Genomic DNA, 10,954 nt, shown 5'->3' on the forward strand with positions numbered 1-10,954 from the left:
CAGCTGCAACTCGATCACCATGGCTGCTGCGAAACTTGTTTGCCATGATGGTGCAGACATGTGCCATGTCAAATCCTCAACAATTATGGGACAACCACAAGGAGAATGCAGCAAAGGACATTTTGCATCACGCACAAGTGCAAAATCTTGACCTGGATCTGGACGATAGAGATGCCACCTTCAATCAAGCTCTCATTATCATTGGATCAAGGCTTTGGGTGGCTCTGACCTCAAAACTTTTGGCCTTCCTAACCCTCAACGACACAATGACAATGAGCTCACAAATGAAATTTTGAGAGACCAACTACAACATGGAACAGCTTGCTGAATACATACAGGAGAATGAGCCATGTATGGTTCCAGACCAAAAGAGAAGCCTTCAATAAGATTACACAAGCAGTTTTCAATGGGAGTGGTGGTACTTTCTTTCTGGATGCTCCCGGTGGAACTGTCAAAACTTTTCTCATCAATCTTCCTTTGGAAAAAAAAAATCAAGCAGAGAAACATTATTGCCTTTGCAATGGCATCATCACGCATTGCTGCCACATTGTTGACAGGAGGAAAAACAACTCAGTCTTCAAGTTGCCCTGAAATCTGGCAAGTATGGAGGCACCAACCTGCAACATTGGCAGGGGCACTGGCAAAGCAAAGCTCCTGCACGAGTGCTGGCTCATTGTCTGGGATGAGTGTGCAATGTCTCACAACACTGCCTTTGAAGCTCTTGATCGCACCATGCATGATCTTCAACATAATGACAGAAGAATGTGTGGAGTGACTCTGGTGTTGGCTGGGCATTTTTGACAGACACTGGCAGTCATTCCACATGGAACCAAATCTGATGAAATGCAGGCCTGCCTCAAAGCCTCATACATTTGGAACAACATTCAGCGACTCAGCCTAATGACCAACATGCGAGTGCTTCTAATAGGTGATTCATCTGCTGTGGTGGTTGCTGCAAGCTTGCTAAAACTGGGAAATGGAGCTATGGTATCTGAAAATCAAGATGGAACTGTCTCAAGGAACAAAATTGGGGAAAAACAGTTGCAACACTTCAATCATAAGACGCAGTATTTCCAAATGTTGCACATAACTTTCATGACTCCAAGTGGCTATGCCAAAGAGCCATCTTGGCAACGAAAAATGATGCAGCCAATTCCACAGTTTTCTGGCACTGTGCAAATGTACAAGACACAAATGAAGCAGTCCACTACCTCAAATAATTTCTTAACCCTCTTGAACCACCACATGTGCCTCCTCACAATCTGGAGCTCAATATTGGTGCACCCATTATGTTTCTCAGGAATTGGGACCCACCAACACTCTGCAATGGAACACATTTGGCTGTCAATAAGCTTATGTCACATGTTGTGTTGTACTTCAGCTGGTTGTCCGTTCCATCAGCTTCAGAAGGACACAGTTCAAGCAAATGAAACCTTTGCCGCTCATGTGAAGTGGGGCCATCGCCGTAAAATACAAAACACACAGGAAATGGCACTCTGTGTTGAGGTGTGGCAGTGATGGTCATGTTTAACCCTCAACCAGTCAAAAATCTCTGGGGGTTAAACACAGCAGGGTAAGCTTTGGTTATATTTGCTCTCTCCCACCTGTCTCTCTCTTTCTCTTTCCTCCCACCCACTCCTCTCTCTGTCTGTCTCCACCACACCCCCTATCTCTCTCCCTCCCCCCTCCTTTAGTATTCCCGTCAGCAAAGCGACAGGTGGTATTTGCTCATAATTAATAAAATGGTCTGGAGAATCAAAAGGCACTGACGTTTTAGTCTATAATAAGAGTACAATTTTATTCCACTGCTCACTTTTCAGCATAAATCTACTCAGCAATGTCAGTGTTGCATTTTATTCCAAGATACAATTGGCCTGTAATCTTCAAATTTAATGCAATCAAACTGTGTCCAAGTAATATTATAAACAAGAATGACAGATTGAAAACTTCACGTACAAGAATTTTGGTGAGAAGATAAACTGGTTTTGGTGGCCAATTCAGCGAGAAGATCTGAATAGATGGTACAACTGGTAGAACACGAAGCTGCACGTGAGAACTGTTCTGCCATCAATGCCTGTTCAACTTCCCAGTCACCATGGTCCACTTCTGCTTGAAACCGATCGACCAAGTCCTTCCAAGCATCTCTGGCTTTGCTTTGTCTGGATGGTGTTGAGGCCTGGATTTCTGCAGTTTTACGAATGAGCTCTGCTCGATAAGCTGCACGTAGCTTTGGGTAGATTTTAGTGGCTTGTGAGAGAACAACTGGTGGCAGCTGCCAGAACAAGGAATCCCACAGATTGGGCGGAATAGTCGCAATGAGGCTTGAAGTCACTGGGTCAAATGAAGGGTCCATGGCTGTGGTGGCAGAGGAACAAAGAGCTGAAAGTGCAGTTGGCATCCTTGACAAACAGTGCAGGCTTGCTTCAAAACTCAGCTTGCCTGCCTCAATCTGCCCTTTATTGCCATCACTCTCAGATCCATGGGAAGGACCTTGGTTTAGGACACGAGGAAGCTGCAAAAGCCGATCGCGTAGTGCGAGACCAAAGGCCTGAAGGAATGGAGAAGGGGCTGCAGTGTCCATGGCCCGATGTGGAGTATCTGCTGCTCGCAATAGTTGCAATGTTGCAGTTTTGCGAGCTTCCCGAGCAACCTGTTGGAAGGAGCAAAAACTTTGGCTGGTACATTTACTAAGTCCTAAGTGTGGTACTCAAGACTGATTGTTGATTTGTACTTGCCACCTGAAATATCGTACACGCGCAGTACATTCACACACCACCGCCACATACTTACCATCTCCAGATCAAATATTTGTGGGTCGAGGCCCAGTTCCTGCAAGACTACTTTCTGCACCAACCAATCATTAAGGTCCTGAGGCCACCCCATGCCAGCCTGTAATGATGGCACCAACAAGGAGAGGGCAAGCAAGCGGCGGGCGTGTGCCAGGTGGGCAAACTTGAGCTGCAAAGGGTGGTGGTGAAGAGCCCGGTCCACAGCCCTACGAAGCCTTGGCCTTGTCTGACAGTAGGAGTAGACTTTCTGTTGATCACAGAAGAATAACACATATCATGTTAAAAGCCTTAAGATTTAATACCCTCCAAGGGTAACATTTGTTATTTTTAGCAAGTGTTGCGTTAAATGAAAAAAAGTCCTGCACTGGGGTTTTCGATGATCCTTCACCGAAAGTAATAAATGCATGCCAATCTGCAGCCTTCTTTCGTTAACGGCCACAATTATTCCCACCTTTATTTGGCCCAACTCTTTCATAAACCAGCTGGACAGGCCTGATGCTCAACTCAGGAGTTAAAGCAGGAATTTGGAATTTGTTCAGAGCAACGGCAATAGCTCACCGACCATTGCGAAGGACACCATGGGATCCTTAATGTCCAGCAACTAATGATGGTGGATGGGACACTAAGCTGAACGTCCATCCGAGGGACGGCACGCATATTGACGAATCACCCTGCCTGTGAAACACCGTTATTACAGTTTATAGCTGAGTCAGGATTCTAACCCAGGCTAGTGTGCGTACCTCCAGGTCACCCTGTCAGCCCCTCCAATCAGCAGTGATTTGGTAAAAAAAAAAATACGAGAAGTATTTCTATATTTTTATAGAGGAAGAGAGAAAGGAAGATAGAGAGGAAGAGTTCAATTTATCTGATACATGAGAAAAAAAAAGTCTACAGACAACGAATAGGAATAGCCAGACTGAGTGGGCTGTGCAAGCACAGATCATGGAGTCCATGGTCTTAAGTTTGGCCGATGTTTTGAAAAGAAGAGATGTATGTATATTGTATACATGTAATCACCTATTAACAAAATAAAGTTTTGAGAGAGAAGAGAGGAGGGGAAGGAGGAGGAGGGGAAGGAGGAGGAGAATAGGAGATGAGGAGAATAGGAGATGAGGAGAAAAGGGAGCAGGGGACAAGAAGGGGAAGGAGAGAGAGGAGGGAAAGGAGAGAAAGGGGCGGGGGAGAGTCTGGAAGAAGAACGCCGGGGAAATGCAATCATCTTTTGCAATGTGCAATGCATGCAATCAGAACGCCGGGAAATACATGTTTGTACAAAGATGAATGTTGTGTTGAGAAAAAAAAATGGTTGCATACAGGAAATATGGTGTCAGCGAGAAATGTGTTTGGGAAAGCGAAGGATACGTTGCAGACGACGGCACCAAGAAAACCAAAAAGGCTCACAGTGGCTGCAAAACTAAGTGGACAAACATTGAGTACTTGTATTTCATTAAGTGACAGGTGTTTGTTTGTTACCCCAGGCACGCGCAGTGAAAAGTGGGATTAAGCAATTGGTTCATATCCGTCAGTCTGTCTGTCTTATAAGTTTATGGTCGAGGAACAACTTATTTAAATTGAACGTTAAATTTTAAACTGGAATTGGAACATGAATAGGAAGACAAGTTTGCCGTTTAACAGTATGGTACTTCAGCTCTGAATATGTCCTGATTGCACATGCACAGAGAGGAGTGACATAATATCTTTACTCTGTCTGCCTGCCTGGCAGTCAAACAAAATTGAAAATCATTCCAAACAGGAACATTACCGTTTCTAAGGACGTTATAAAGGACACAAAAAACAGGCACGGATAACTAATGTAATGCGTTTGATAGGGTGATGTAATAGACACTGGGTAAAACTGCGGTAAAACCCAGAATCTATTTATTTATACGCCTTGAAACGTCTTTAAACCTTTATTTAAACTGAATGGTAAGCTTGAACACTCGAACACAAATCGCCTTCATTATATTTCCAGGAACCATTTTATATATATCGGTATACAGCATGAGAGGGTGCAGTAGTGGGGTGAAGAAGAGGCCGCCTGTATGGCTATGTACGATGCCAATTGATGCTGCGTTCTATGGTGATAAAGTCTCCATCTCCTAAACTGCGACTCAATGTTGTCTTAGTACAGTGTACAGGTGTGATTTATAAGACTGTTTTCAGAGTGCCAAACTTCCGGATTTTAAAAATTATTATTTTATTAGTGAACGCAGTGAGCTTCATACTAAACGCACGCACATGAGAGAATAGGAAACAACAAAAACAACAACAACAAAAACAACACAATGCCCTGGCAATTGTGAATCCGTGTCGTTGCCTCTGACCAGTTTGCTTCCGTTTTTTTTTTTTTTTTTGCTTCTGGTTTTTTCATGGGGAATGATGCATGCCGGGAGATCATGACCGGAAGTGTTTATTTATGAATTGGATTCTACACACACACACACACACACACACACACACACACACACACACACACACACACACACACACACACACACACACACACACACACACACACACACACACACACACACACACACACACACACGATATCTCTTATTGTCGGGTTTTCTGGCTGTTTGTCTGTGTGTGTGTGTGTGTGTGTCTGCAACGCGAGGCTCCACAGCACGAACCATCGAACAGATTTCGATGAAACTTTGTCAAAAGGAGGAATGTATACTGGGAATGTGCGAGTTTGAATTTCGTTGCCTAGCAACCACCCGTTGCTGTACAGCGGCCGAAAAACCACGTACAGTATTTTCAATACTTGTGCTTTAGTTTGAATGTAGAGAATCGAGACTTCGGAATTAAACACTTCGAGATATTTAGAAAATTTTACTCGAGCTGATTTTTGATTGAGGTTTTATTTTTCAAATGGTAGTCCTTCAAAAATCGGGTGTCTATTTACCATCATTTAAGGTGTGTATACAGTGTTTGTAAGGAACTACACCGTCGTTCCACCTTCGATCTCTCCTCGATCCAAACGTTATTGACCAAAGTGAAAAGGATCCAAAATAAATGGAATCACCGGCATTTCTGTCTTTGTGGATTTCTAATAATATGTTTATTTATTTACCGAAAATGATTCCCCACCCACACACCACCTCCAATTATTTATTTACCGAAAACGATTCCACGACCCACACAACACCTCCAATTATTTATTATTTAAAGTGGGAGTGGCGTAGGAAAAATATTGTGTGGCTCAGGAGGTGTGGTCAAACAAGAGCATTGAGAGAAGTTTATCGGGTTTTCCGTGTGTGTGTGTGTGTGTGTGTGTGTGTGTGTGTGTGTGTGTGTGTGTGTGTGTGTGTGTGTGTGTGTGTGTGTGTGTGTGTGTGTGTGTGTGTGTGTGTGTGTGTGTGTGTGTGTGTGTGTGTGTGTGTAACGCGAGGCTCCACAGCACGAACCAGCAAACCGATTATTTTTCAAATGGTAGTCCTTCAAAAATAGGGTGCCTATTTACCGTCATTTTTTATGAGGAGTGCCAGTTGGCAAAATACGCAATAGGAAAAATCTTGCCAGGTCGAGGAACAATTGTATGTGAACCAATACGTCTTGGCAATGAATCTTCGTCGGTGGATCGGTCAGAATGAAAAGCATCGTATCCAGCGCTTCGATCCTAGCGAATCCCTCGTTGCCTCCCGGCTTGTTCAATCATTTTTTTCCCAAAGTTAATTTTAATAAAGATATCTCCCGCATCATCCAAAAATATTTTTTAATCGTGATTTACATTATTTGATCGCTGATCCCGAATCCAGGCCGAAGTAACCGGAAATTGCGTCAAAATCATCAGCTGTGCGGCGCTTACATGTATCACGGTATAGTTGGCAAGTATACAGTTGTGAACAAGTTTTATGTAAAGTCAGAAGCGAATGTAAGAAGAATTCTATGTTCGCTTCTCGGCTTTGCCTGTTCCATATTAAAATTGAAGTATACATTTGAACACTACGTGGGGCATCGTGTTCAAAGAACTCTCTCGTGTTTATTAAGCAGAAGTGAACTGCAACAAAATTGTGATCTAATGTGCTATGAGCTAATACTGATAATGATTCTTCCGCTTGTTATAAATAATAAATATGCTTGCTCGTTTTAAAGAATTACCATGGGCAGCAATGTGTTGCATCAGAGCTAGGGAGGAATTCACACATCCATTGTTCTGACTGACAGTTTTGCGAACCACCATTAGTTTATCTAGCTTTGTTTCTCCTCCAAATCAACTTGTATAATATGAATGAAGGAAAGAAAAATAAGGAAATTAGCCAACTCGACTTATAGGTTGACGGATATGGTGCAAGCATTCCCCAATAAACAAATTTTGTTTGAAAAAAAAAAGATTGTAAAGAAATAAGAACTATTTAAAAATAAAGAAATGCTGGCTCCTCCATGAGCCTCGACTTTGTATACAAAATTAATAGATAATACCGCACCTCCATGTGCCGTGCCCAAGTGAATGCCCGGACAACCTGTACCTCTCCTCGAGGCCTGGCTCCAGCCAGAACATGGACAAAGGATCTGACATCAGCACCCAAGGATGGCATTACATCACCTGTGTGTAATTGACATTGACAAAATAGATAAGATATCTGACCACTGATATAACACTCATCACTTTACATCACACAAATGATGACGTAAAATCAAAAGTTTGACAACGGCAACCAATAGGTGCTGGTACACGTCAAAAGTGTGACATGTACCAGCACATCAGATGCACGTCGTCCAATCAATATTTGGAGTTTCACACAGAACATGTCGTTGCTTTTATACGAGATTTACCACAAAATTAATTCAATTTTATATACCTCGGTAACAGTAAATTGTTTCTAAAATCCTTTAGTTTGTAAGAGTCAGTCCCAGAGTGAATGAGTTCACCAAATTATTCTTGCAGATTAACTTCCTTCCTATTTTTCCAAATGTACTTTTTCCTGCCCATTCATCATTTTTAAAGGTTAAGGGAATTTATGTGCCTGAGTTGGACAGCTCACACAAAGATGAGCTGTCCAACACAGATACATACATCTAAGCTATCCTGCAAACCCACTATCATAGTTGTGCAACAAAACAAACATGGAAAATTTGTTAAAGCTTTCAAATGATACCAAATTAATGTTATTCACATTTATTTTGCATTATTATTGCATCTTCCTTGCTGATGGAATAGTACATGTACATCCACAAAATATTACCTGAAAGACTGGTAATGTCTCAATGGGCAACAACAATTTATCAACTACAATTAGATTTTATTATCACGCTTGTGAAAAGCAAATTTTCAATGTGATCCTATCAATTTGGACCCCAGGTATCCAAAGGTGACCCAAACAGCTGATCCCTCAGTGTCAGGTGAGATCAAATAGTACGTCAGCTTTCAAATTGTTATAAACATCATCATGTTTGGTATCAACATAAACAGTGTGAGAGTACAAAACACTTTAGTGCCATTTTTGACTCGTTTTAGTCTAATTTTGCCTAATTTTAAATTCAGAAAGGGTAATTAGGTAAATCAAACTAAAATACACAATTTGGTGTCTGGCTGTTTGTCTGACCGCAATACATTCGGTCGTTACTTATCTATTCTCAACCACACTTTCCAAGGAGATGAAGGGTTCCACGACGGAGGTTGTCGCGACCTAACGTGCCCTTCTCCTCAAGGGGGATTTCCGCCTTGGACGAACTCCGTGTTGAGGCGGATAAATGGCTCAGCTCGGCATTTTGTGGGGAAGTAAAAATTATTATACCGACTGGAAATAAAAACTATTAGAACCACAAACTATTCTGTCAATTCTTTCCAACACATGATTACCATTTTAAACAAACAGTTACTACTGTCAGTTTTTTTTTTTTTAACAGTCGCCACTGAAAGAAATTTGGAGCAAACCAGAGGTGTGTTCCATTACCCAGGAGCTTGCTATCACTTGCCAAGCCAGCCGTTCAATACCAACCGTTTCAATGGATTGCTTAAGGCACTTGGCGAGCGCTCTACAAGCTGATTGGTGATGGAACACACACCCGACATCCTTGAGGCATTCTATGCTTATCACATTCCCCAGAGACCAACGGATCCGAGCTGTCTCAACTTGCTCGGCCTCTAGATAAGGTACTCAAATGAATCTTTATGCATAAATGATAAATCCCCATTTCCTGTCCAATTTTATAGACACAAGATTTTGTTGACTGTACATGGACTGTTTATTAACACATCTTGGGGTCTCATATGTCATTTCTCCCAGCCAAGGCTTCAAGTGTGACGTGCGATATTGCTACCGACACGATTACGGCCCAATTGTGACCTTTATTTGATGCATAAACTCATTCATAATGCACACTAACATCTAAGCTGTCCAACTTGGTTTCAAATCTTGACAGAGTAATTCATCAACGTGTGCCGTCCATCACATGGACATTAATATGGGCGTCCCGTCTGCAGACATAAGTTGGTGGATGTTAAAGATCCCAGGGTGTCCTTCACGAAGAGTGGGTGAACCATGAACAAATTCCAAATTCCTGCTGCAACTTCAGTCGAATGTGAAGCCTGGACAGCTGGTTTGTCAAAGACTTGCGACAAGATAAACTATTCATAGTTTGCAAACAAGTGGTATTTATTCATGAATAAATACCACTTCTTTGCAAAGCAATTTTGTACAAAGATTATTTGCCCGAATATGTATTTCTCCATTTTCAGATAATGGACCCCATGTGTATTCCGTTGAAGTGACACTGGGGACAAACAACTGTCCCCTCTCAAGCAATAATTCCACTCACAAACCCATAAGTCAGGACTTTGACACGGGCACGGTGATTCAAGTAGTTGGGTGAAATGAAAGTAAAATTTGACACCAAATATCCTGAACCATGGAGAGAAAACGGCATCATGGCATGTGTCATGTCAGAGAAAATCCTTGGGCAACAAGCTACACGGGGCAGAAGTCAAAAATAAAACAAACAACTAGATTACTGGAGAGTTCATATAACATCGTACCCCACGCATACTTGAGAAAAAGGACATGGGAAGGGTCTAACAGCTTTACATTTCTGAGCATGATCCATATTTCCTACGAGCCATTTCGTTTGAATCTTGATATTCCCCAAAGTTGAGAGCACGAGCAGCACATTTGATTGGTCGAGATTGTGTAATATTGTTGTGGGGCTGGGTATCGGTGGTGAGCACGACCGCTACAGGGAGCAGTAGCGTCGGCTCCACCGAACACACCGGAATTTAGGTCGTTTCCCTCGGATAAGTCCGAAAGGCACGGGTCCCTTATAGGACCATGAATCGCCAATAATTCGACCGCATGGGGTAGGGTTGATTGCCAAACTTCGATATACCTAAGTACCCACGCAGCAAGCAAGCCTGGTGTTGGCGTAGTGGTTAGGGTAGCGGCTTGGGATCCAAAAGGTCCAGAGTTCAAGCCCCGTTGGCCGCTTGAATTAATACACACCAGGAGGTTGACTCAGCCTGTCATCCTTCAGAGGTCAGCGAAGTGAGTACCAGTGTACTGGGCCCAGTGTCTGCCCTGGTTAGAATAGGTGTACCATATCCCTGTGTTGTAAGAGGCGACCAGGGTTGGTCAGGAAGGGCATCCTGGCGTAAAACCTGTGCCAAATCATTATGCGGATCATAACGGATGATCCACTGTGGCGACCCCCAATGGGAGCAGCCGAAAGAAGAAGAAGAAGACCCACGCGGCAAGCTACCGGAGAATTCACACCCTCGACAGGCGTCGAGCGGAACGAGCCGTTACCGTGCTCGAACCGTGTGTAACCCGAGCGGATGGTTTCCGAGTCCCGTTGGTCCAAATGAACAATTTACTGTTTCGATATTTCTCAACACACACCGAGCTAAACCAATGGCAGAAATGACAAAGAACGAGCTGGTACATTCAACAAGAGGGGAATTTATTTACAATAGGCAATAATCAGGAAGGGAGACACAGAGCAGAGTTACAACCGAATAAAAGCAATGCAACCAATGTACAATGAAAAACACTTAATCAATCCTACTTAAAGACGGGGCCCACGGACACAAACACATACATACACACACAAACACACACACACACACACACACACACACACACACACACACACACACACACACACACACACACACACACACACACGCGCGCGCGCGCGCGCACGGACACACACACACGCGCGCACGC

At 43.1% G+C, this 10,954-nt stretch overlaps 1 protein-coding gene across 1 annotated transcript; it reads right to left on the reverse strand.

Moving 5' to 3' along the window:
* Positions 1–1,770: 1,770 nt before the first annotated feature.
* Positions 1,771–7,362, reverse strand: LOC147007608 (uncharacterized). Its single transcript, XM_085866727.1, has 3 exons — positions 7,220–7,362; positions 2,791–3,036; positions 1,771–2,650 (listed from the first exon to the last, which is right to left on the reverse strand). Exons 1-3 carry the CDS (start codon positions 7,328–7,330, stop codon positions 1,949–1,951), a joined length of 1,059 nt encoding a protein of 352 aa, XP_085722853.1. The 5' UTR covers positions 7,331–7,362; the 3' UTR covers positions 1,771–1,948.
* Positions 7,363–10,954: the final 3,592 nt, after the last annotated feature.

This window comes from Eptatretus burgeri, unplaced genomic scaffold, assembly GCF_056783735.1.
Source record: "Eptatretus burgeri isolate ZD-2024b unplaced genomic scaffold, Ebu_testis_v1 Ebu_testis_scaffold_69, whole genome shotgun sequence".
Lineage (NCBI taxonomy): Eukaryota > Metazoa > Chordata > Myxini > Myxiniformes > Myxinidae > Eptatretus > Eptatretus burgeri.

What these genes read in the sequence shown, in the direction of transcription:
- LOC147007608 (XM_085866727.1), bottom strand. Translation starts at nt 7,330, where the DNA reads ATGCCATCCTTGGGTGCTGATGTCAGATCCTTTGTCCATGTTCTGGCT. An exon ending in CTTGGGCACGGCACATGGAG is followed by an intron (nt 3,037 to 7,219) that starts GTGCGGTATTAT and finishes TGTGATCAACAG; the next exon opens with AAAGTCTACTCCTACTGTCA. An exon ending in AAATATTTGATCTGGAGATG is followed by an intron (nt 2,651 to 2,790) that starts GTAAGTATGTGG and finishes TCCTTCCAACAG; the next exon opens with GTTGCTCGGGAAGCTCGCAA.